The sequence below is a fragment of the Verticillium nonalfalfae genome (genome assembly GCF_003724135.2).
Source record: "Verticillium nonalfalfae strain VnAa140/NRRL 66861 chromosome Unknown scaffold_92, whole genome shotgun sequence".
In the NCBI taxonomy this organism is placed as follows: domain Eukaryota; kingdom Fungi; phylum Ascomycota; class Sordariomycetes; order Glomerellales; family Plectosphaerellaceae; genus Verticillium; species Verticillium nonalfalfae.
In genome coordinates this window covers 25,207-48,563 of record NW_021167317.1, presented here as the reverse complement: position 1 = coordinate 48,563, position 23,357 = coordinate 25,207, and the positions used below count along the sequence as shown (strand labels likewise).

The following is a 23,357-nucleotide window of genomic DNA, read 5'->3' as shown; positions in this document are numbered from 1 at the left end:
ATAACTTGAGGCTATGGATGGTGATCATGGATGGAGCGTTTGTTTGCAGCGAGTTCGGTCAAGATGGCGGCTTATTTACTTGGTTGTTCAGGTTGGCATGTGGTCATTAGCGTAAATTTGTCCGAAAAGGGTCTTTCATCACGATGAGTGTCGCCTTGGGATGGTGAAGTAACCGAGACTGTCGTGGCGCGAGAACAATGCGGCAAACAGACCTGGTGCGTCTGCGTCTGCGACACGGGCTACGCCGACAATGTGTTGATTTGTTTTGGTGTGCTGTAGAAAAGGAATGTTGCGTTGGAATGGTAGTGAAGAAGGGCCTCATAGTAATGAGCCCGTCACGCGCGCCCTGACTCTCATGATGTATTCCTTGGCATGGAGCCCAACCGAGCCTTTTTTTTTTTTCGTCCTGCGCGCTCGCAAGACAAAGCGAACCTGAAGCTATCTGGGGATTACGCCACGGCGAGAAGCGAGATGGTCTTATCACTGCAGGCGGCGTCGGCGTCGTCTGTTTATGCGCTGTTAAGACGATCCGTCCGGGATGTCACAATCCCCTTTCATCTGGACACCTCTTTGCAGTGTCAATAGCGGGGCGCAAGCGCAGCAGAGTGATTGGGGAATCTCGGGGCTTGGCGAGCACAGGCGGCAGCATGATTGGATAATGGAGGTTGGCGCAGCTACAGAAACGCGAACGCGAGGTCCAATGACGGGGCCGTGCACCGATCTCCACTGGGAAAATACGCCATTTCAGGTCCAGTTTGTTTCAACTGTCGGGGGAAAAGCCAGGGGCCCGACACACTCGTCGGGACCACAGTGGGAAGATAAGAGAAGATGGGGAGGAAGGAAGGGGGGGGGGGCTTCGAAAGAGATGCCGGCACTTCGAACGCATGGTGGGACACGCAAGAGTCGCTCCACGACGCAAGATGAGGTGGAGAGGGGGGTTTACGAGCGACTGTGGTTTCGTGGTTCGCGGTTCGCCATTTCAAGATTGAAGTTGGTTGTTAGCGCAACGTCGACAAGGGGGTGGAAGGGGGGGATGGACCAACCGCGTCGCCGGCGTACCTGCAGCAGCGGGCAGGCGGAGTGAGCAGGTGGGGTGGAGATGGCTCAGTGGCCGCGGCCTCCAAGACGCCGGGAAAGCAGCTCAATCTCCCTCGTCGGTGAGTCGATGGTTCTCCTGGCCCAGCCTGGTAAGAGTCTATGGCGATTGCAATGGCACGGGCCAGCCCCCCTCAAGGTCATGGTCAGGGATGTGCCATGGCAGCTCGGGGGGTGAAGGGGGAGCCTTGCTCGCCCGTCTGCCTCCTGCCTGGCTGGATTCGGGGCGCAAGGGGCGATTAGCCCGTCCTTCCCTCGTCGCGATCCATGTTTTCTCACCTGATCCCTCCACCCAGTCTCTACCCTGCTTCCTTCTCTTTCACTCCTTTTTCCCAACGAAGCCCTCAATCGTTTCCGTTCGTTGCGCTCCATCTGCCCTCCGTCGCTTCCAACTCGAGAGTTCGCTCTCCATTACATTCTTTTGAAACCAGGGCCGGCGCATATTCACTCGTTATTCTATCGAATCAAGCAGCAAACTTAAACGGCACTCATCAACGCCCTGACAACTCACATACAAAACTACGCATCCAGGCGAGACTCCAAGGACAGACGACCGCCAGTCATCATGAAGTCCATCGTGCACCTCACTCTCGCGGCCACGCTTGCCGCCACTGTCGCTGCTCAGCCTCAGCACCACCACCAGCATCAGCAGCTTCACAAGAAGCACGTCGCGTCGCCTGTCGAGAAGCGTGAGCCTGATGCCGTCACCGTCTACGAGGTGGGCCCGACGGTGACCCTGTACGAGCTCGCCGGAGAGCACGTTGCGGCCGAAAAGGCCAAGGAGGGCATCGAGGACGGTCTTTACGTCGTCGTCGGCGAGAGCAAGCCCGAGTACACCCCGCCGCCGCCTCCCCCTCCCCCATCCACTTCCGAGGTTCCCACCCCGACGCCTGTCATGGCGGCTCAGTTTTTCGAGTCCAAGGAGCTGTCCACCTCGACGCCACTGCCCGAGACGACCCCCGAGCCCACGCCTACCACGAGCTCGGTCGCCCCGCCTCCCACCACCACCGCCGTCAAGGTCGACAAGGGCAGCAGCAGCTCGGGCGGCCAGGGCATCAACTCCAAGTTCGACAGCGGCAAGGTCAAGTGCTCCCACTTCCCCTCCGACTACGGCGCGCTCGCCGTCGATTACCTGGGCACCGAGGGTTGGATCGGCGTCCAAAAGGTGCCCAAGTACTCGGTCGGCGATGCCTCCATCAGCTACATCGAGACGGCCGTCAAGGAGGGCTGCAGCCCTGGCTCCTTCTGCTCGTACGCCTGCCCCGTTGGGTACCAGAAGACCCAGTGGCCTTCGGCTCAGGGCGACACGCTTCAGTCTATTGGTGGCCTCTACTGCAACGCAGACGGTTATCTTGAGCTCAGCCGTCCTGAGTACGACACTCTTTGCGAAAAGGGTGCCGGCGGCGTCTGGATCCAGAACGATCTTGACGAGACCTCGTGCGTCTGCCGCACCGACTACCCTGGCACCGAGTCCATGGTCATCCCGACCATTCCCCAGCCCGGCGAGAAGGTCGCCCTGACCAACCCCTCGGCCAACGATTACTACGTCTGGAACAACCTGCCCACCACTGCCCAGTACTACGTCAACAAGAAGGGCCTGCCCGTTGAGGACGCCTGCACCTGGAACAGCCCCGTCGATCCCAAGGGTGCCGGCAACTGGGCCCCCATCAACATCGGGACCGGCAAGGCCGCCGACGGCAACACGTACATCTCCATCTTCCCTAACTTGCCTACCAGCACGGCTCAGCTTGACTTCAACATTGAGATTATTGGTGATGTCAACACAAAGTGCGCTCTCATCGACGGCCAGTACACTGGTGGCGGTTCCACCGGCTGCACCGTAAGTGACCGCGTCTTGATTCTGTGTAGGACATATCAAGCTAACCATTGGCAGACAACACTGGCTGGCACCAAGGGCGAGGCCATCATCCGCTTCTACAAGAATTAAGCGGCGACGATGGTTTCAGCGACTTGGGATCGTCTTGCGTGGCCTTGGGAGGCGTGAACTGTTGATACCTTTGGACGATACCCTGGACTCCGGAGCGCATGGGACTGGCACCAGGACGAACTTAACTGGCAACAGCCCAATCGTTTGGTCTCGCGCATTTTTGCTTCACCTCATTCGGATCTGGCTGTGCATATGTTTCGTGAATTGGAAATGTTAGGTTGGAGAGACGACGGGTTGACATAGCGGAAGACATCGGATCGGAGACAGAGAAAACAGACCAAGGTTATTCGGAAAGGCAAAAAAACGACGAGGACGTTTCCGAATAGTCAACCGTCTGTTGCTAGACAATTTCCTTTGTTTATTCTGCTTTTCTTACCTCGATCTTTGTGCATTTGGCTTGCGCGCTTGCGCTGCTTTGCTCTATGGCTGGCCGCGACAGGGTGCATTGGTGGACACCGACTACCTTGTCGCGCTTATGTGCTGTGTGTATGGCATCGGAACAGATGATGCTTCGTCCGTGTATGTACTTTACTGCTTTGGCCGACCTATATAATTCCGATGTGCAATGCGATGACGTTCAATTTGCCTTATCTCGGTGGCTGATGCTGCCCATGAGAGAGGGGGGGGCGCTGTGGAGTGGGGAGTGCGGCATTGGCGGTACCTCGAAAGATAAGCAGGTCTCGTGCATGACTTTCGTAGTAGTGACGCCATCACCGTTGGCTGTATCTTTCTCTACCTCTCGCCTTTCCACCTCGGTCTATCCCTCTCGTCTACAATTCGTGTGTTTGGAATCGGTGATTGGGGCTCAAAGGGGTATGCTGCACAAGTCTGAGCGCATCTCGCTGCGATTGAAACAGAACATTGGGTTGACCGTCGCTTCGGCACACCACAACTACATCGAAAAACGTCAGAACCCCCGATTCCTTATCTTTCACCATCCTCGCCTGCACTCGGTTCAAAACACGACTGTGCGACTTCCCTCAAGATGTCGCTCCATCGTGTGGGATCTCTCGAAACCTTCCAAATTTTGCCCCATGCCCCAGGTTCACGACGCGGTAGTGATGCCTCCAGTATACGTGCAAGGAAGCTGAGTTTCAATCCGCTGCCAGACGAATGGGATCCTCCGGCCTCCAAGTCCGATGTCGTACAAGCTGTGTCCGGCTTTGAGGTGCCGCAATGGAAACGGATCCGTAAGTGTCGCTATGCTTCTATGTTTTCCCTCTTGCTGATTTCCGATATCGTCATGTAGTACAGATCGCTGTTACTGTAGTCTACTGTCTCTTCGCAGCCGGCGTTGTCTTTGGATATGCCGCACTGAAACCGGTGCTGAAAGCAGAGGGTGCCTACCGAGATGTTTGCTACGGCGATGAGCCTGGTCCAACGCACGGAGACACTTGTGTTGAGATACATTTGAACCTCATGTTCACTGTAGCTGCCGTTGCTACCAATGTAGCGGCGCTGCCTGTGGGCGCCATTCTCGACCACTACGGTCCGCGTGTGTGCGGTATTGCTGGTAGCCTCTTCCTCGCATCTGGTTCTCTCCTCATGGCCTATGCCGACGAGGTCTCATTTGACGGATTTCTGTTGGGCTATCTGCTCCTCGCACTTGGAGGGCCCTTCACCTTCATCTCATCCTTCCAGCTCTCCAACGCATTTCCTCGCCACTCTGGCCTTATCCTCGCCCTGCTGACGGGCGCTTTCGACTCATCCAGCGCCCTGTTCCTTGCCTACCGCCTCATTTTCCAGGCTACCGACGGGTCCTTTGGCTACCGCCAATTCTTCCTCGCCTACCTCGTCGTACCCGCTTTCATACTGGTCGTACAAATGACCCTGATGCCCAAACAGTCTTATAAGACAATGGGTGATCTTGCTGAGCAGGCAGACCAGATGGAAGCTGCCATTGAAAGAGATGACACTTTGGATGATCAGATCGACGAGAACACTGCTCTCCTCCGCGAGGAACAGCGCTCTCACCGCCAGACCGTTCTGGACGACACTCAGGAGTTGATCGGTGCTCAGGGCGCGGATGAACAGGCCCGGCGCGAGGAGAAGAAGAATTCCATATCTGGAGTCTGGGGCGTCATGCACGCCAACACAGCTTTGCAACAGATTGCATCGCCCTGGTTCGTCCTCATCTGTCTCTTCACTGTCATTCAGATGACGCGCATCAACTACTTTGTCGCCACGATCCGTGCTCAGTACGAAGCCATCTTCGACAATGTCGAACAAGCCATTGAAGTGAACAACTTCTTTGATGTCGCCTTGCCCGTTGGCGGTATCTTCTCGATCCCCTTCATCGGCCTATTCCTTGATCATACAAGTACCTTCATCGTCCTCGCCGTCCTCGTCACCATTGCAACTGCCATTGGCGTCTTGGGCATCCTACCTTACACGTGGGCTGCCTACACCGGCATCTGCCTCTTTGTACTATACCGCCCATTTTACTACACGGCCGTATCCGACTACAGCGCCAAGGTCTTTGGCTTCCGAACCTTCGGCACCGTCTATGGCACCATCATCTGCCTCTCTGGTTTACTGAATTTCTCCCAGTCGGGCCTGGACTATCTGTTTCACCAGACTTTCCGAGGGGATCCGGTGCCCGTCAACGTCATACTGTTGTCTGCTGGCTTTGCGGTCGGTATTTTGCTGGTTGTATTCGTGGGTGTCCGGACTAGAGGGTTGCGGCGCAAGGTACTGGAGATTGAGGCCGAAAATGCGGTACAGGGGCACTAGAAGTCGCCACACAAGCCTCACTATTTGTGTCTAGTTGATCCCCCCTGGAAGGGGACGTGGAATCATTCTGAGCATTTTCATCATCAGTCTGAGTCTCTCATCAACACGGACCAACCATACGGGCGCTGTAGGCTGCCAAGTTGATTAGTGGCATTCAAAGATGGCGGCAGGGTGGCAACCGACAAGTCGCATCGAAACAAATGCCCGCAATGGTTTAGACGTAGTAGCTGACATACAACGTCACTTGGCCTACCCTCAAAACTCAAGTGACCGTCAAGTCAGCGTCAGTGGATTCAACTTTTTCTGATCTCTGTGAAGCGATGTTGCCTCGGTGAGATGAGGGGGAAATAAATGATCTTGGTTGAGAGGAAGTCATAGTGTATTCGAAATCATGGGTCCTCAAACTCCGTATCTGGCTCGTCAAAATACAACGTATCATCCTGAGAAACACCCCCTCAAAGCTCCATGGGAATACCGATCGCTTCCTCCCGCAGCTTCCGGAGCCCGTCGTCCCTCGCCTCTCTCTCCTCGCGTAGCTGAGCCTCGACGTCGTCCCGGATACCACCAAGATCAGGCGGGATGACCTGCGACTGGACGCTCGGCGCAGCCTCGACGAAGCGCAGCTGCTCGTTGACGTGCTGCACAATTTCGTGCAGGCGCTTCTGCGGGTTCTTGTTGACACGGGGCTCGCCTAGAATCTGCTCGAGCGTCGGGAAGAGCTCCTCGTAGCGGAACTGGTCGCGCCACGGCGTGTGGCTCGGAATAATGGGCGCAATGCGGTCCTGGATGCCGGCGGCGATGCTCGTCTCGTAGGCCCAGGCGCGGGCCACGTTTCTCGGCGTGTAGCCGCCGCCGCCGAAGAGGATCATGGGAAGGCCAAACTTTTTGCAAAATTCGACGCAGCTACCGTGCCCTTGCACCTGGAGGTTGAACTTGCCAAGACGGTCGCCGGCGAGCGAGTCGGCGCCGCACTGCAGGGCGATGGCGCTGGGACGAAACTTTTCGATACACTTGCCGATAACGTTCTCGAAGAGCCATCCGTATTGCTCGTCCGTGATGCCATCGTTCAGCGGGACGTTGACCGAGTGGTGCGCGCCCGGGTTGTGCTCGTTCTTGGGGCCATTGTCGTCGAGGGCGCCAGTGCCGGGGAAGAACGTGTCGGGCGCGTATTTGTGAAAGGAGACGGTCATGACCCTATCGGTGGAGAAGAATGCTTCTTCGACGCCATCGCCGTGATGTACGTCAATATCGATGTAGAGCACGCGGGGATAGCACCGGAGGAGCTGGAGGATGGCGACAACAATGTCGTTGATGTAACAGAAACCGGAGGCTTCTGACTTCTTGGCGTGGTGAAGCCCACCGCCCCAAGCTATTGCAATGTCAGACTGCTTCGAGCAGATCTTGCGTGCCGCGTCCAGGGAACACCCGCCGGACATGGAGCAGTAGTCGTAGAGGCCCTCGAACAACGGACAGTCGGAGCCACCAAGGTTGAACATGAGCTCCGGCGTAGGGTTCTCAATATCTCGGGGCTGCGCTTCGGGCATGACTGTTCCCAGAAAGTCGAGGTAGTCCTTGGAATGAAAGCTGTTGAGCTCCTCAAAGGTTGCAGCTCTCGATGTGTAGTTGTCCATGGCAAAATTCATGCCGTAGGAGAAGACCAAACTTTTCGACAAGGTCAGACGCCAGGGCTTCATCGGATGGGTCTGGCCGAAGTGATGCTTCTCCATCTCCGGATTGACGTGAAAGGAGACATTATACCCCTTTGGCCTCGTGACGCCCATTTCCTGTGCATACCGCTTGCATTTACCAAAGTATTTGGCATTGTCCTCATCGCTGGGCCGTCCAAGGGGGACGCTGTATTCCTCCACGATAGGATCCGTTCCTATTGTATGTGGGAGGTAATTTGGTTTCGAGCGGAACCTGTAAGGCGGTGTGACATTGGACATGATGGCGGCAAGGCGAGCGGCGCCTGTCACTCAAACTGTCGAGACTCACGTGTGGGCGAGCTGAGGTTAGATGATGAGACAAGGTTAAGATGTGGAACGTGCAGGAGGACGCGAGGACCTGAAGTCGTGATTTGTAAGGGGGAGGTTCAAGACGTCACCGCCAGCACAATGAGAAGTACGTTGATCCACTGGCTATACAGAGGCGCATCATTTGCCGAGCTGAGTCGCAAGTATCGTGACAACGTTGTCGTGTTGAAGACGTCGAAGACAAATCACCTACAGAGATCCACGGATGCAGGCGCGGCAGGTACTTAGCTCGTGCGCTTAGGTACTTGGGTCCACTGGATACATGGTACATCTTCGTGGCTTTATGTACCTTAATCTTGCTGACTGTCGGTATGGTCTCCCGCTGCCCAGACCTGGAAGAGGGCCCTGAAAAATGGGCGTGCCTTCCGAGTGGGTCGGACGACATTGGATCCAAGTTCCTCTGAGAGCTCGTTACCCCTTAACGGCGCGGTTTACCGTGTGTGCACATGTAACAGCCGATGCAGGCTACCAATTTCCTAAGTCACTCCATGAGCCTGTGCGACCAACCATCTTGCTGTCATTGAGGGGCAAACTGGGGAGGCTGAAATTTCCCTTGTCACCTCTGGTCCGCGACCTCCAGTCTTGCCATCCTCACACGCCAGGTCCCAGGCGACTACGACACATCTTCGCTCTCCCAACGCTCGTATCAAGAGAACCGTTGTACGAGAGCAAGCGCATCATAACACGCCGACTCTATTCCCAGCCTCCATATTTTCTTATCATCACCACCCTTTCCCCCCTTTCCCACAGGTGAGCCAAGTCACAATTGTCACTTGCCATTTGCATAGGACGCTGGCCTCCCACCTCCACATCTGCACACTCCATCTTGCCTCTGGCGCGCCATCCCCGGTATCGTTCGCGTACCCCATCACAATTCCCATCCGTCCTCTTACAGCCTCTTCTGTCGCCTCTCCTTGCCACGTCTTTCAAACACCATCACTGCCACTACCGCACCCAGTCTGCTTCTTCTGCCTCCGTTCCACGTCGCTCTCCCTGGCCCAGCGAGGATTTCCCCGCGCCCATCTGCTGCCACCCATCGAGCCTGCTTCTCGCGTCGCATCTGCTTCCACTGAACATCGGGGCGCAGCCCCTCCGTTAACCCGATGCCTAGAGACGATCTGTCGATCGACTGGGTCAGGAAGATGCCGGCGGCCGAGGCCCTCGACCCAGCTATCGTCCTCGATGACTGGATCAACCGCGTCCAGAACCTCCCCGAGGAGATCCGCTTCATGCAAGACGAGATTGCCGACAAGGACAGGCAATACCAGGAATGTGTCAAGCTTGTTGACGACCGTGACGGCAAGATACAAAAATGGATCAAGGCTCAAGGCAGCCATGAGGTCAACCCGAAGGAGGAAGGCCTGAGATCGCAAATCCGCGACAACTTTGCGCGCGCGGACAGGCTGGCAACCGAAAAGATCAACTTGACGCAGCGACTACAGGCCAACATGGACAAACATTTACGAAACCTTGACCAGCACATCAAGCTACTCTACGATCGCGCCGAGCCTGGTTTTAACGACCCCGACGAATGCCCCTCTCTTCTGAGGCCGAGTGCTGCAAACCACTCTGCGCCGTCCGCGCGTGCCGTCAACCCCAGCAGCCACCCCTCCGCGACCGCGGCCGTGAATGCTACGCCTCTTGGGCCTTTAGTCAACTCCGCCACCCCGACCGCCGCACGCGCGACCAACCCTCAAGTCCGAACCGCTCAGGCACAACAACATGCGGCTTCCGCACCGGCAACGCCGGCTGCGAGTATGATTCTCAATCGACAGGCACGCGAGACTTCCGCCGGCCCGGGGAGTGGGGCACCGAAGCGTGGACCTCGAGCCAACTCTGGACTGGGCAATCTACCTTCAGCGTCCAGCGCACTAGCCAGACACTCGTCCCTAGGTCCCGGGACTCCAAAGGGCTCTGCGGGACCAGGGACGGCCGCCGCCACTGTTCGTGCCGGCAGCGCTGGTCCCCGGTCCGCCTCTCAAAAAGCGCTGAGCGTGTCAGGCCTGGGGCGCAAGGGCACTCCGAACGGAGTCAATCGGAAAAAGGCACCGAAGTCGTCACTGTCACGTGTGAAAAAGTCTGGCAACAGAAATTCGCCGGCGTCTACGGCAGAGAGTGAGTTGTCGGAAGCGGAGAGTGCAAGCATGGACGATGGCGATGAGCGGCGACTGGACCGAGCCAGCGGCACACCCAACCGAGAAGGCAAAGATGGAGATGGCGACGAGAGCATGGGTGAGGCGGACGACGATGATGCTGGAGATGACAAGAAATACTGCACATGTCAGAATGTTAGTTTCGGCGACATGGTGGCTTGCGACAACGACGACTGTCCCTATGAGTGGTTCCATTGGTCCTGCGTTGGTCTCAAGAGCGAGCCCAACGGGACCTGGTATTGTCCAGTTTGTACGGAGAAGATGGGCAAGAAGAAGTGATTACACGGCACAGGATCAACCAACCATATGGGGAATGGCGTTTTTGACTTGATAAATGATACCCAAGGGAGGAGTCAATGTACGAGGTTGATGGAAGCATAAAAAAAACCCCAGTAGCGTAACTTGAATCGTACTGTGCAAAAATTAGCGAGCTCATAAAGTGGCGTCCTGGAATCAGTGATATATGTGCTACACACGCCAGCCGAGTGTCTCAATTCTATCAGCATAACAAGACGACAAACAATAAGCGTAGCACGGATATCCACAGTCGGAGTTTTGCTGTGGCATTGCGGCCTTTATAAAAACCACAACGCACCGAACCCAAAAGAGCCAAATGCAATGGCACATGGGGGATATGGCGAGACGTCATTCGACCAAAAAAAGCTCTCCTATATGACAGCACCAGTTCTAGACCTAGTGAACCGCCACTCATGATAAGACAGCCGAAGCAGCCAATCTAGACTGTAGCACCTGAGGCCCGTGTTGGAACGGGTCAGCAAATTGCGTGAGGAATGAGGAGTGGCCATAGCTTTCGCCCGGTTCTCTTCTTGTCACTAGCTTCCAGACGACAAGGGAAGGGGGGGGGGATGTGGTCTGGGGAGGGAAAATCACAAAAAGTCCGCCTCTCGTTTCGTTCCTCGTTTCTCGTGTTGAAGGGGGGGGGGGTGGGGGGGGGGGCATTTCAGCGGAAGCGAGAGTGTGACGAGATATATTCGGAAAATTCAGGGTGGGTTGTTGCAGTAAAGGCCCGGAACGATGTCCTCCCTGAGCGGACGGGACAGACCATCGGATTTGAGCGATGGACAAAAGGCTGATGGAGGGCAGCGGGGGGCAATGGAGGGGGAATTGCTCGCTCTTGTTGGGCGGTTGGGCGGCAAATGGGTGGGAAGGTGGGGGGTTGAGCACCTGTAGGACATGGGAAGGGGGGCGAGAGCTGCAGCCTGGCAGCGCCACCATATGTTTACGGCACCTGTTGAATGCTCAGCGAGAACGCCAGTCTTGCATGGAGGAGAGGCATTATTCTGGTGATTTTTTCTCTCTTTTTGTTTCTCCTTAGAACCCCGTAGCCGCGCAGCAGGTGGGACCGCGGAATCTCGATGGAGGCGGGGGGTGGAGGCCCTGGGGGGCCCAGAGCAGCGTGGATGTAGGAAATTGGACATTGGCAAGGCAGTTCCAGTTCCCACAGTGATAGAGGATCTGTCTGATCCATGCTGCCAGGTTGAATAGTTACTTGACCAAGGAAGCCGGTGCCTCCTGAGCTTCCCTGCTGCTAGGTTGTCCAGCTTGTGATAAACCATAAAACTACCCGGCCTACCCCCCCTATGCTGTTGGAGCCGTTTCCCCTTCCCCATGTTCTTTCTGGTTCACACATCAATCGTTCCCACGTACGTTTGCACAGCTCGCAAACCACCGGTCAAGCCAAGGTAAGCCATGATCAGACCCATCTTTCCTGTGGACGGCTCCGTCGATCACGCTCTGAAGACAATCTGTAATGCGGACTGCCTTACCTGCCTGCCAATGGGCCGCGGCGCAAGTTCCTACGAACTGTGAGCGGCGGACAGGCTCGGGGCAAGCGTCAGGATGCAGATGGCAGGAGCATGTTGCCCGTACTCGTTGTGCCTCCCAAGCTTACCACGTCCAATTACGTCAGGCACAGGCAGCCCAGCAACAACTAAGGACTCGAGCTTCTGCGAACCCCGCCATCCCTCCTACTTTCTCCCCCAATTCCTCTCAACCTCATCGAGACTTCGTATTTCTGGCCCCGTCACTTTGCTCGCCAGGTTCTTCGTCCATCACAGCTCCCCAGACGGTTCATTTCAACGATATATACAACACATCCTTGAAAAATGGCTTCCGCAATTAAGAGCGCGCTGCCTTCGCACCTGTCACCCCTTGCTGGTGCTGGCAATGGCGGCAAGGATTCCGGCAACGAGCAGGAGTTCACCTCGCGCCACCACGGCAAGACGAGGTCGCACATGGTGAGTAGCTGCCTCTTTCCGTTCCCTCCAAGTTTCCCGATTTCTCGAACGACGTCTGGTTTTGGGCAATGCACGCTTCAATCGCCCCGAGGCAGCCTTTTCCCTCTTCTGCGAGTTACCGTTTGATTCGCGAGATTCCGTGCGTGTACATTTGTGCGTTGTCTCGTGGCCAGCCGCGTGGCCAGCCGCAAAAAGCTCACCAGGGTCCAGTCGACTCTTCTGCATCAGGCAGACTGACCGCACTGCTGCGATTCTGTTGCTAACTCGCCCGCCAGGCTTTCGAGAACACTTCGACCAATGTCGCCGCTGCCCAGATGCGCAATGCGCTCACCCAGCTTGCTGAGTCCGTGGAGGACCCTGAGCAGAAGAAGGTCAGTCGACCAAGCTCGCAGTCACGATGATTGGCACGCTAACCAATGCTGCACTGTAGCTGTTTGACACGGAGATGGACAACTTCTTCGCCCTCTTCCGTCGCTACCTGAACGACAAGGCCAAGGGCAACGCTGTGTAAGCCACCCGTCGCTTATGTCAGTGCCCTGAAATATAGAACTATTTGCTGATTCGTGTTATAGCGACTGGGACCGCATCGCCCCTCCCGCCCAGGGCCAGGTTGTCGACTACGAAGATCTCGCCAATACGGAGGCCGTCCAGTTCCTCGACAAGCTGGCCGTCCTCAAGCTCAACGGTGGTCTCGGTACCTCGATGGGCTGCGTTGGTCCCAAGTCGGTCATTGAGGTTCGCGACGGCATGTCCTTCCTCGACCTTTCCGTCCGTCAGATCGAGTACCTGAACCGCACGTACAACGTCAATGTGCCCTTTATTCTGATGAACTCGTTCAACACCAACGATGATACCGCCGCTATTATCAAGAAGTACGAAGGTCACAACGTTGACATCCTCACCTTCAACCAGTCCCGTTACCCCCGTATCTTGAAGGACTCCCTCCTGCCCGTCCCCAAGAAGTTCGAGTCTTCCATCTCCGAATGGTACCCTCCGGGCCACGGTGATGTCTTCGAGTCCCTCTACAACTCTGGCATCCTCGACCAGCTCATTGAGCGCGGTATCGAGATTGTCTTCCTCTCTAACGTCGACAACCTGGGCGCCGTCGTCGACCTCCGTATCCTGCAGCACATGGTTCAGACTGAGTCTGAGTACATCATGGAGCTGACCAACAAGACCAAGGCTGACGTTAAGGGTGGTACCATCATTGACTACGAGGGCCAGGCTCGTCTCCTCGAAATCGCCCAGGTCCCCAAGGAGCACGTTAACGAGTTCAAGTCGATCAAGAAGTTCAAGTACTTCAACACGAACAACATCTGGTTGAACCTCAAGGCCATTAAGCGTGTTGTCGAGAACGACGAGCTTGAGATGGAGATCATCCCCAACGGAAAGACCATTCCTGGTGATAAGAAGGGCGAGTCGGACATCTCCATCATCCAGCTCGAGACGGCTGTGGGCGCTGCTATTCGCCACTTCAACAACGCGCACGGCGTCAATGTGCCCCGCAGGCGCTTCCTCCCCGTCAAGACGTGCTCTGACCTGATGCTCGTCAAGTCTGATCTCTACACCGTCAAGCACGGCCAGCTCCAAATGAGCTCGTCCCGTTTTGGCGACGCTCCCCTCATCAAGCTGGGCAGCGACTTCAAGAAGGTCTCTGACTTCCAGAAGCATATTCCTTCGATCCCTAAGATCATCGAGCTCGACCATCTGACCATCACTGGTGGTGTAAACCTCGGTCGTGGAGTGACTCTGAAGGGCACCGTCATTATTGTGGCGACCGAGGGCAGCACCATTGACATCCCTCCCGGATCTATCCTCGAGAACGTGGTTGTCCAGGGAAGCTTGCGTCTGCTGGAGCACTAAAATGTTTGTTTTCACCTCTGAGTTTGCTTTTCGATCGGGGATACTTACACAAGTCGGACTTTTGGCTTGGCTTGCTACTCTTATGGACAGTTGATAGGTTCCCGTGTGGGTTCCCACGTGCATCCGTTTGTGGAGAGCTTGGTCACCATGATGCAGACATTACTTGGCATTTAATAGGCAAAACGCAGCGTCATTTGAAACTTCACATGTGGACTGATTGCATCTAATGACAAGTTGACGTTTCTTTGCATGCCGTATAATCCCAGCTTGGCCGTTTCCTTATAGGGGCTGCCAAGCATCGTGACGAAGAGTATGGGAGCCGAGACGTGTTCCGCTTCAGCTCCGATGTTGCACGTGGTCAGCCGGATCGGGTGAGACTGATAAGGCCCGCGCTTCACCGACACGCCTCCTTTCTGAACCCGGTCGCAGCACGCACCCGGTCGGGCCAGCCTTGACAAGGAATGCAACGACCAAATTCGGCATTTGATTGCCTCAATTTAACATGTCAAAATGGGCAGTTGATGCACATCATTTAACATTCATCTAAAATCCACTTCACTGCAACATCCTTCGATTTCGACCTGTGTAATCACGTCGCTGGACCAGCCAATCTCATCTAGCACGACATTGATTCATTCTTGCGGAGGTCGTTAGTCGTTCATCTGGCCACTGAATGGTTGCATACTGCTGGAGTCGACCGACACCCTATCTCCAAGAAGTCTCTGAGGCGCCGAGGCAACACTTGATAGTCCGCCATGCCTCAGCTACGCTCCAACGGCCCAACTCTTGTCATCGAATCGTCATTGCCATATTGGCAAGTCAACGTCGAACCCAGTGCGAGAACAGAAGAATGCCCGGCAGCGCTGCTCAAACTTGATGAAAAAGACATTGGCATCCTGAGCACGCCCGATGCCGATTACCAAGCGCAATCGTGGGCCGAGGTGCGGCACCTGACGGCGACAAATCACCTCGAGCACTTCCGTCGTGTGCCGTCCGATTTACGCCAGTACAGGGTCTTCATCTACGATCTGAAGCAAGAACACGGCAGCGTGATGAACTTTGTTCTGAAGTACAGGTTGGGCTGGCAGGCACCCATCATACCAAGAGGCAGACCATTTGAGTATGGAGAGGACCTTAAAGTGCTGCACAACGACTGGCCGTATGGAATTGACCCACGGATCAGGCACTTGATCGTGTGGACAAAGTTCGACTTGGAAGAGGATCCAGAGACGGGCGACTTGAGCGACGAGACGAGGAGAAAAGTCGATGGGTACGTGAATGAAGCGTTTCGCGCTCATATGCCAGATGATACGGTAAGTCACCTTTCGCTGTGGGCACCGACATGGCACAAAGGGCGACATGCTAATGTTTGTGGCGCATAGGTCATTTGGTTCCGCAATTGGAGTAGTCTCAAATCCATCCATGCAGTCGAGCATTTTCACGTCATGCTCTTTGATCCGCCGGAGGGCTTCATCCAGCAAGTCACCGGTGGCGACATCCCGTTGTCTGTTCTTACGAGACAGCAGTAGGATGGAAAATGGTGTGGATTAGAGCTCATTGCAGCTGACCCTGTATTCCACGCGAGAAGCCTGGGCCATGGGGATGGCAGTTGGCTTTTCGAGGCCGATCTTCAGCTGCCAGCACTTTTCTGGAGCTGAGCTACACGCCGACGAGGTTAGGTGCTTGAAGAGTTGTGCGGCGAGAGTGGCGGCGAGAGCCTCGAGAGTCTCAAACGAAGACTCTTCCATTGTCTGTAAGATTGTTCAGTATTATATCTACCTCCAAAAGAGCCATATAGAGGGGTTACCTTAACAATGACGGCTTCAATACCCGTGTATACATCAGCCTGGCAGACAAACTGGTCAATGTCGATGTCAGCCACGACGACTTGCTTGGCCGTTCGCTCGTTGTCGTTCACCCCTATCAAGGTAGGGACGCGAAGTCGGTGAAATGTCAGACAGCAGGCTTTATAGGCAGTCTCCTCTGAACCATCCGGATAGGCGATTGAGTGAGTGAGACTCACGCCCTCACCGAGCAGAGAGGCCTTGGGGAGGGCTAAAGTTAGACTGGCGTACCGCACCTTGGCGGGGTCACGCAATATCCTTCGTGGCGGGTTGGCATCCGAGCTTTCGCCAGGATAGACGACATCATTCCCCAAGTGTTCGACGAGATCGTTTATGGTGATGCGGCTCGCCCCTTCGCTGTGGGCTCCCAGGCGGCCCAGGCTTGCCAGGACAGCTTTGGCCAGGAGCCCATAGTGAACAGTGTCCTCGCTGACAGTGTCGCTGCTGGCGGCAACATGGAAGGGCTTGGCCAGGGAAACCTCGGCGGTGACCAGAGCTGGTTGATCTTTGCCGGTCCGTCCCCAAGCGTCGGTGCCAGCCCGAACGACGGTTTGGAGGCTGCGGACATGAATGGCTGCATATGGCTCGCCTGTCAGGGTTCGGACATCCCACGAGGAACGCAAGCGACTGGTGGGAAACGACATATTGCCAAATAGAGAGCTTCTGGGGCCAGATCCTGGCCAGTTTGAACAGCTTCGGTAGGAGATGAGTGTTCTTATGCTGTAGACCGGCTGTGCGAAAAAGAGACTCACTGACGCCGCACAATTATGAGTGGTGACCGATGCCGAAGCTGTACGATGGCACGGCGGCTAGGGGCGGGCCAGAGTGGGCCCGGGGACAATCTGGGTGAAATCGGCAGCCTAAGGCAGCGCCAGTGTCGGATTTTTTGCGCTGAAAGAATGTGCAGATAGGAGCTTCCCCCAACAGCGCATTCAGGACCCCCGAAAGCTAGTAACCTGCCGAGTACCTCCCAGCCCTGGACAGGTGCATGTTTGCTTGCTTGCAGCTGCTGTTGCCCCTCCTTTCGAGACTGCCCCTGCCCCCCGACCCCCCGACCCCTCGGCCCCCTGCCACTCTGCAGCTCTGCCCCTCAACCCCCCGCCTTCGCGCCTGGCCGACTGCCAGCTACAGCCATAGTCTCCTCGTGCTCTTGCCCCTCGTTCTTGTCCCTCCTTCCCAATGTCCATATATCTACGGTCTTCTCGCCCAGCCGGGACAGTCTTACGACGTTTACACTTTCCTTCCAAACAGCCAATCTCACCTCAGATGTAAGCTTCCGAGCTTGAACCTTGCCCCTCTTGACAGGTCGATAAAAAGCTGACTCGATTGCTTTCCGCGCAGCTTCTCCCTGGGCCGGTACTCTAGCTCCTTCCCTTCCCGAACGACCCCTCGAGCTCCCCGTCCAGCTCGCAACCTCCCCCGCCAAAACCCATTCCGCAGTCTGCCCGCGCGCCAGTGCTCCTACAAGCGCAACATGTGCCGCTTCGCTGATGCCGATGGCACTTCCACAACCCAGGCCCCGACCGACCGCGGTCTGTTGCCTGGCAACATTGTCCCTCGTCACTACGACGTGACGCTGGAACCGAACTTTGAGACGTTCCGATTTGACGGTCTTGTCAAGATTGATGTGGACTTCGCCGAAGACTCCAGCAGCATCACTCTGCACGCCCTCGACATCGACATTAAGCATGTCGCGGTGGTCTTGGACGGACAGGCGACGACCCTGAGTAGCGCAGACATAAGCCATAATGAGGACAGGCAGACCAGCACGTTTGAACTCAAGAAGACTGTGTCTCAGGGCACGAAAGGCCAGATCGAAATCAAGTTTGAGGGTGAATTAAATGACAAGATGGCCGGTTTCTATCGTTCCACCTACAAGAAGGCCGACGGCTCCACGGGCATTATCGCAACCAGCCAGATGGAGGCCACCGACTGTCGCCGAGCGTTCCCCTGCTTCGACGAGCCTGCCCTCAAGGCCGAGTTTACCGTCACGCTGATTGCCGACAAGAGCCTCACCTGCCTCTCCAACATGGACGTGGCCGAGGAGACGGATGCCCACAATGGCAAGAAGGCAGTCAAGTTCAACAAATCGCCCCTGATGTCCACCTACCTCATCGCCTTCATCGTTGGCGAGCTGAACTATATCGAGACGACAGCCTTCAGGGTGCCCATTCGGGTTTACGCGCCGCCATCCGAGGACATTGAACATGGTCGCTATGCCCTTGATATTGCGGCCAAGGGTCTGGAGTTCTACGAGAAGGAATTCGGGATCGAGTATCCGCTGCCCAAGCTCGATCAGGTTGCCATGCCTGACTTCGCGGCGGGCGCCATGGAGAACTGGGGTCTCATCACCTACCGCACTGTTGAGGTCTTGTTCAACGACAAAACCAGCGGTGCCGTGGTCAAGGAGCGAGTGTCTTCGGTCATTCTGCACGAGCTGGCGCACCAGTGGTTCGGTAACCTGGTGACGATGAAGGAATGGCAGTCTCTCTGGCTGAACGAGGGCTGGGCCGAGTTCGGTGCTCGCTACTCCCTCAATGCCCTTCACCCTGAGTGGAAGCTCAAGGAATCCTTCGTATCCGAGGATCTGCAGTCGGCTTTGTCGCTCGATGGTCTCCGTAGCAGCCACCCTATTGAAGTACCAGTCAGCCGCCCAGAGGAGATTAACCAGATCTTCGATAGCATCAGCTATGCCAAAGGCTCTTGCGTTGTCCACATGCTGTCCGATTACCTCGGCGAGGAGGTCTTCATGGAGGGCGTGCGCAAATACCTGAAGCGTCACATGTATGGCAACGCCAGCACAGAGCAGCTGTGGGAGGCCCTGAGTGAGGTGAGCGGCAAGGATGTTGCCACCATCATGGGCCCCTGGACCAAGCATGTCGGCTACCCTGTTGTATCAGTCACCGAGAACGGAAGTGACGTTCGTCTTGAGCAACACCGATTTCTCACGACTGGCGATGTCAAGCCCGAGGATGATCAGGTCCTCTACCCTGTGTTCCTCAACCTACGCACCAAAGACGGCGTGGATGGCGAGCTGACCTTGAAGAGCCGGGACTCGAGCTTCAAGCTCGGCGAGGCTGGCGAGTTCTTCAAGATCAACGCCAACTCCGCCGGTTTCTACCGCACGCAATACACCAGTGACCGCCTCGAAAAGCTCGGCAACGCCGCTGACAAGTTGACGGTTCAGGACAGGGTCGGCCTCGTCGCTGATGCCAGCGCTCTAGCGACTTCTGGATACCAAAAGACCTCAGCCAGTCTCGGCCTCTTCCGCGCCTTGAGCAGCGCTGGCGAGTCTGAGTTCCTAGTTTGGGATCAGATTCTTTCGCGCCTGGGCTCTATCCGCATGGCATGGATCGAAGATCAGCACATTGTGGATGCCATTATGAAGTTTCAGCAAGAGATCACCTCTCCGCTCGTAGACAAGCTTGGATGGGAGTTCTCCTCGACGGATGGCCACGTTGAGCAGCAGTTCAAGGCGCTGGTTTTCGGCGCCGCGGGCATGAGCGGCAACAAGCAAGTCATTGCGGCTGCACAGGACATGTTCAAGAAGTTTATGGACGAGGGAGATCGATCGGCTGTCCACCCCAACATCCGCGGTAGCGTTTTCTCCCTCAACCTGAAATACGGTGGCGAGAAGGAGGTAAGTCTTTGGACACCAATGCAGCTAATTACGAGTTGCTGTGCTGACAAATTGCCTTTCCCTTAGTACAATGATGTTCTCGACTTCTACATGCACAAGGCCAAGAGCAGCGATGAACGTAACTCTGCGTTGCGCACACTCGGCCAGTCGCGCAAGATGGTGCAGCAGACGCTTGATCTCTTGCTTAGTGGCAAGATCCGAGACCAGGACGTGTATCTGCCCATCGGCGGCCTGAGAGCCAGTCGCGAGGGCATTGAGGGGCTCTTTGAGTGGATGCAGAAGAACTGGGACGCCATCTCGGCCAAGTTCCCGGCATCATCGCCAATGATCGGCAACGTGGTGGCCTACTGCGTCGGCGGTCTGAGCACGCAGGCGCAGCTCGACCAGGTGACCGCATTCTTCGAAAACAAGGGCACGGCCGGCTTCGACCGGTCTCTGGCGCAGGCGACGGACTCGATCAAGGCGAAGATGTCGTGGAAGGCTCGGGACACGGACGACGTGAGACAGTGGTTGGATTCACAGTAAAAAGGGTGGGGGCTTGGGAGAGGAGAATCAAACCTACCAGTCCGCGATGTTATTAATAGCCAAACCTCTCTCTGTATCATACTATTTTTTTTTTCCCTCTCTGAACCATCAGACATCAGGGAAACAGGTCCCATTAAGGGTCCTCCTGCTTTTGGGTGCGGCAGGGACCGGCGACAGCGGAGGTAGACCTGTACATGTATATACCCACGCCCGAGGTGATTTGCCACAGATGGGAGAGCTTGTGGCATCACGGCGTACGGCGTACGGCGTGCGAGAAACCCGAACCTGCCAAGGGAGGCTCTGAGAAGGGTGTATGGCCCCAGTTGGAAAAGCCGCAGAATTTGATACCCAGCAAGCCAGCAAGGCGCTCCATCGAATCATGAGCGCTAGTGGTGGGGAGCTCAAGGAATGCTGATGAGCTAGGCGGCTAGGGTCTCGTTGAGGGGCGCCTACGGTACGTTGGTGCGTTGGTGCGTCGCTGCGTTTGGTGGGTTGCTAGGTCAGGCCATGCATGTTAAGCAGGAACCCTGGATGACTGCAAACAGACACGGAACGACAGGGTTCTCCGATAACGGCTCTGATGCTCAACACAGGAGGAGGGGTCGGAGGGGCAGAGGCGAATGTATCACTGCCCCTCCTTACGGGCCCGTGCTCCCTTGAACTGATACAGTGCTCGTCTGTGGGCAGAAACCTACCTACCCCTCCATGAGGCGAAGGTGAAGTGAGCGAGCGTGATGGAAAGCCACAGAAACCAAGGCCACGCTCCACGTCAGGGAAGGAGCACGAAGGTAAGGCGGTAGAGAGGTACCTGACATTGGGTACCTACCGACCGACCTTGCCTCAGATTGGCGCCTCCCTGGCCATCTACTGGTAAGCCCACCCCATAGAAATTCAGCTCTCTTGCAAAACACCTTGTCCCACCTACTTCTACTTCTTCCTCTTGTTTTGACACCGTACTCAACGATTCCTGTAAATCATCACCAAATCTACCAATCTAGGTCAGTTCAGCCCCCCTTTTCCCCCCACGTCATCACCGTCCATGTCATTACACATTTGACACACGGAGGAGTCCTACCCTGTTGTCCCAAGATCCTAGTTTCAATCCCGCCCCTCCCCCCACCATAGCTTCAGAAACGGCCCGTCGAGGCCTTCTGGTGCTTGCGGCAATTCTCACCGTCCGAGCTTCGCTGAGCGATTTCTGAAAAGGCTTGGTGTTTTCCTGCTGTCATTGGATCAGATTTGTTTGTTAATTTGCTTACAAGTCCCTTTTCCTCTTGCTGATACTTAACTTGGCTGGCTTGCCCCTCCTCGGTTCGCGTTCAGTTGCTGACCCCTCCCTCCTTTCGCATCAGAACCATTTTCTCTAAAATCGCCCAACATGGCCATCAAGAAGATTCACGCTCGCTACGTCTACGACTCCCGTGGCAACCCCACGGTTGAGGTCGACGTTCTCACCGAGACTGGCCTTCACCGCGCCATTGTCCCCTCTGGTGCCTCCACTGGCCAGCACGAGGCCTGCGAGCTCCGTGATGGTGACAAGGCCAAGTGGGCTGGCAAGGGTGTCCTCAAGGCCGTTGAGAACGTCAACACTGTCATTGGCCCTGCCCTCATCAAGGAGAACATCGACGTCAAGGACCAGACCAAGATCGACGAGTTCCTTATCAAGCTCGATGGCACCCCCAACAAGAACAAGCTCGGTGCCAACGCCATTCTCGGTGTCTCGCTGGCCATCGCCAAGGCTGCCACCGCCGAGAAGGGTGTGCCCCTTTTTGCTCACATCTCGGACCTCGCCGGCACCAAGAAGCCCTACGTCCTCCCCGTTCCCTTCATGAACGTCCTCAACGGCGGCTCCCATGCCGGTGGTCGTCTGGCCTTCCAGGAGTTCATGATCGTGCCCAGGTAGGCTCTCCCGATCCCGCGAATGCTGTCTGCAGATCATAGTTATTGACTCTCACAAGCGCCGCTCCCTCTTTCTCCGAGGCTCTCCGCCAGGGTGCTGAGGTCTACCAGATCCTGAAGAGCCTGGCCAAGAAGAAGTACGGCCAGTCTGCCGGCAACGTTGGTGACGAGGGCGGTGTCGCCCCTGATATCCAGACCGCCGACGAGGCCCTCGAGCTCATCACCGACGCCATCGAGAAGGCCGGCTACACTGGCAAGATGAACATTGCCATGGACGTTGCCTCCAGCGAGTTCTACAAGGAGGACGCCAAGAAGTACGACCTCGACTTCAAGAACCCTGACAGCGACCAGTCCAAGTGGCTCACGTACGAGGAGCTCGCCAACCTGTACTCCGAGCTCTGCAAGAAGTACCCCATCGTCTCCATTGAGGACCCCTTCGCCGAGGACGACTGGGAGGCCTGGAGCTACTTCTACAAGGCCCAGGACATTCAGCTCGTCGCTGATGACCTGACTGTGACCAACCCCATCCGCATCAAGAAGGCCATTGAGCTCAAGGCCGCCAACGCCCTGCTGCTCAAGGTCAACCAGATCGGTACTCTGACCGAGTCGATCCAGGCCGCCAAGGACTCCTTCGCCGATGGCTGGGGTGTCATGGTGTCCCACCGCTCTGGTGAGACTGAGGATGTCACCATTGCCGACATTGCCGTCGGTCTGCGTGCTGGCCAGATCAAGACTGGTGCGCCCGCCCGTTCCGAGCGTTTGGCCAAGCTCAACCAGATCCTCCGCATCGAGGAGGAGCTCGGCGACCAGGCCATCTACGCCGGCGAGAACTTCCGCAAGTCTGTCAACCTGTAAATCATGGTGGACCGGACAGCGGGTATAATCGGGGCGAACCCTGCAGGAGAGGTTCCCCCCCCCCCCCTACGGTGTGTGAAGGATGAAACGCCTATTCATGATGATGACCCAGGGACTGAACTCTGAAAAAAAGAATAATTAGCCTAGTCAATCGAGGACCAAATGACCCGCAAAGTACGAGTAACACGATGCAGTTTCTTGTGAGCATGACGGTGATGATGAAGCCCAAACATTGGTTGGTCCTGCCCAGTTGGGGGAAGCTCAGCAAGTGTCCTCATAGGTGCATATCCTCCTGAACCCCACACAAAGACTAGCGGGCGATTCAGGGATGGCACGCACCGCAGCGAAACCCAAAACCTGGAATCTCACCTTGTCAATCATGAATTCACAACAAGGCGAGATTCGCGAACAAATGGATCTCTTCTCTTCATACATTTCTTCCCTTCTCATGATATCCTTTTTTGAATAACGACCACTTGTTTTCCCTGCTTCTCTAGCCTCAATAGTAACC

General features: G+C 56.0%; 8 protein-coding genes across 8 annotated transcripts; 6 read left to right on the top strand and 2 right to left on the bottom strand.

The window, feature by feature from the left end:
- Window positions 1–1,660: 1,660 nt before the first annotated feature.
- D7B24_009366 (uncharacterized protein) lies at window positions 1,661–3,043 on the top strand (the record flags this gene model as incomplete). Its single annotated transcript, XM_028643441.1, has 2 exons — window positions 1,661–2,935; window positions 2,990–3,043. The coding sequence occupies 2 exons, from the start codon at window positions 1,661–1,663 to the stop codon at window positions 3,041–3,043; spliced, it is 1,329 nt and encodes a 442-aa protein (XP_028492986.1).
- A 985-nt stretch (window positions 3,044–4,028) lies between these two features.
- On the top strand, window positions 4,029–5,776 carry D7B24_009365 (uncharacterized protein; the record flags this gene model as incomplete). Its single annotated transcript, XM_028643440.1, has 2 exons — window positions 4,029–4,233; window positions 4,293–5,776. 2 exons carry the CDS (start codon window positions 4,029–4,031, stop codon window positions 5,774–5,776), a joined length of 1,689 nt encoding a protein of 562 aa, XP_028492985.1.
- Window positions 5,777–6,231: 455 nt separating this feature from the next.
- HOS2 (histone deacetylase) lies at window positions 6,232–7,722 on the bottom strand (the record flags this gene model as incomplete). Its single annotated transcript, XM_028643439.1, has 1 exon — window positions 6,232–7,722. The coding sequence occupies one exon, from the start codon at window positions 7,720–7,722 to the stop codon at window positions 6,232–6,234; it is 1,491 nt and encodes a 496-aa protein (XP_028492984.1).
- Window positions 7,723–12,088: 4,366 nt separating this feature from the next.
- On the top strand, window positions 12,089–14,083 carry UGP1 (UTP-glucose-1-phosphate uridylyltransferase; the record flags this gene model as incomplete). Its single annotated transcript, XM_028643438.1, has 4 exons — window positions 12,089–12,220; window positions 12,496–12,591; window positions 12,651–12,727; window positions 12,793–14,083. The coding sequence occupies 4 exons, from the start codon at window positions 12,089–12,091 to the stop codon at window positions 14,081–14,083; spliced, it is 1,596 nt and encodes a 531-aa protein (XP_028492983.1).
- A 755-nt stretch (window positions 14,084–14,838) lies between these two features.
- Window positions 14,839–15,612, top strand: D7B24_009362 (uncharacterized protein; the record flags this gene model as incomplete). Its single annotated transcript, XM_028643437.1, has 2 exons — window positions 14,839–15,396; window positions 15,466–15,612. The coding sequence occupies 2 exons, from the start codon at window positions 14,839–14,841 to the stop codon at window positions 15,610–15,612; spliced, it is 705 nt and encodes a 234-aa protein (XP_028492982.1).
- Window positions 15,613–15,630: 18 nt separating this feature from the next.
- On the bottom strand, window positions 15,631–16,571 carry D7B24_009361 (uncharacterized protein; the record flags this gene model as incomplete). Its single annotated transcript, XM_028643436.1, has 2 exons — window positions 15,631–15,834; window positions 15,891–16,571. The coding sequence occupies 2 exons, from the start codon at window positions 16,569–16,571 to the stop codon at window positions 15,631–15,633; spliced, it is 885 nt and encodes a 294-aa protein (XP_028492981.1).
- Window positions 16,572–17,401: 830 nt separating this feature from the next.
- APE2 (Aminopeptidase 2 mitochondrial) lies at window positions 17,402–20,092 on the top strand (the record flags this gene model as incomplete). The annotated part of the gene is made up of 2 exons (XM_028643435.1): window positions 17,402–19,567; window positions 19,634–20,092. The coding sequence occupies 2 exons, from the start codon at window positions 17,402–17,404 to the stop codon at window positions 20,090–20,092; spliced, it is 2,625 nt and encodes an 874-aa protein (XP_028492980.1).
- Window positions 20,093–21,470: 1,378 nt separating this feature from the next.
- EMP7 (Enolase) lies at window positions 21,471–22,846 on the top strand (the record flags this gene model as incomplete). The annotated part of the gene is made up of 2 exons (XM_028643434.1): window positions 21,471–21,991; window positions 22,051–22,846. 2 exons carry the CDS (start codon window positions 21,471–21,473, stop codon window positions 22,844–22,846), a joined length of 1,317 nt encoding a protein of 438 aa, XP_028492979.1.
- Between the last annotated feature and the right edge of the window lie 511 nt (window positions 22,847–23,357).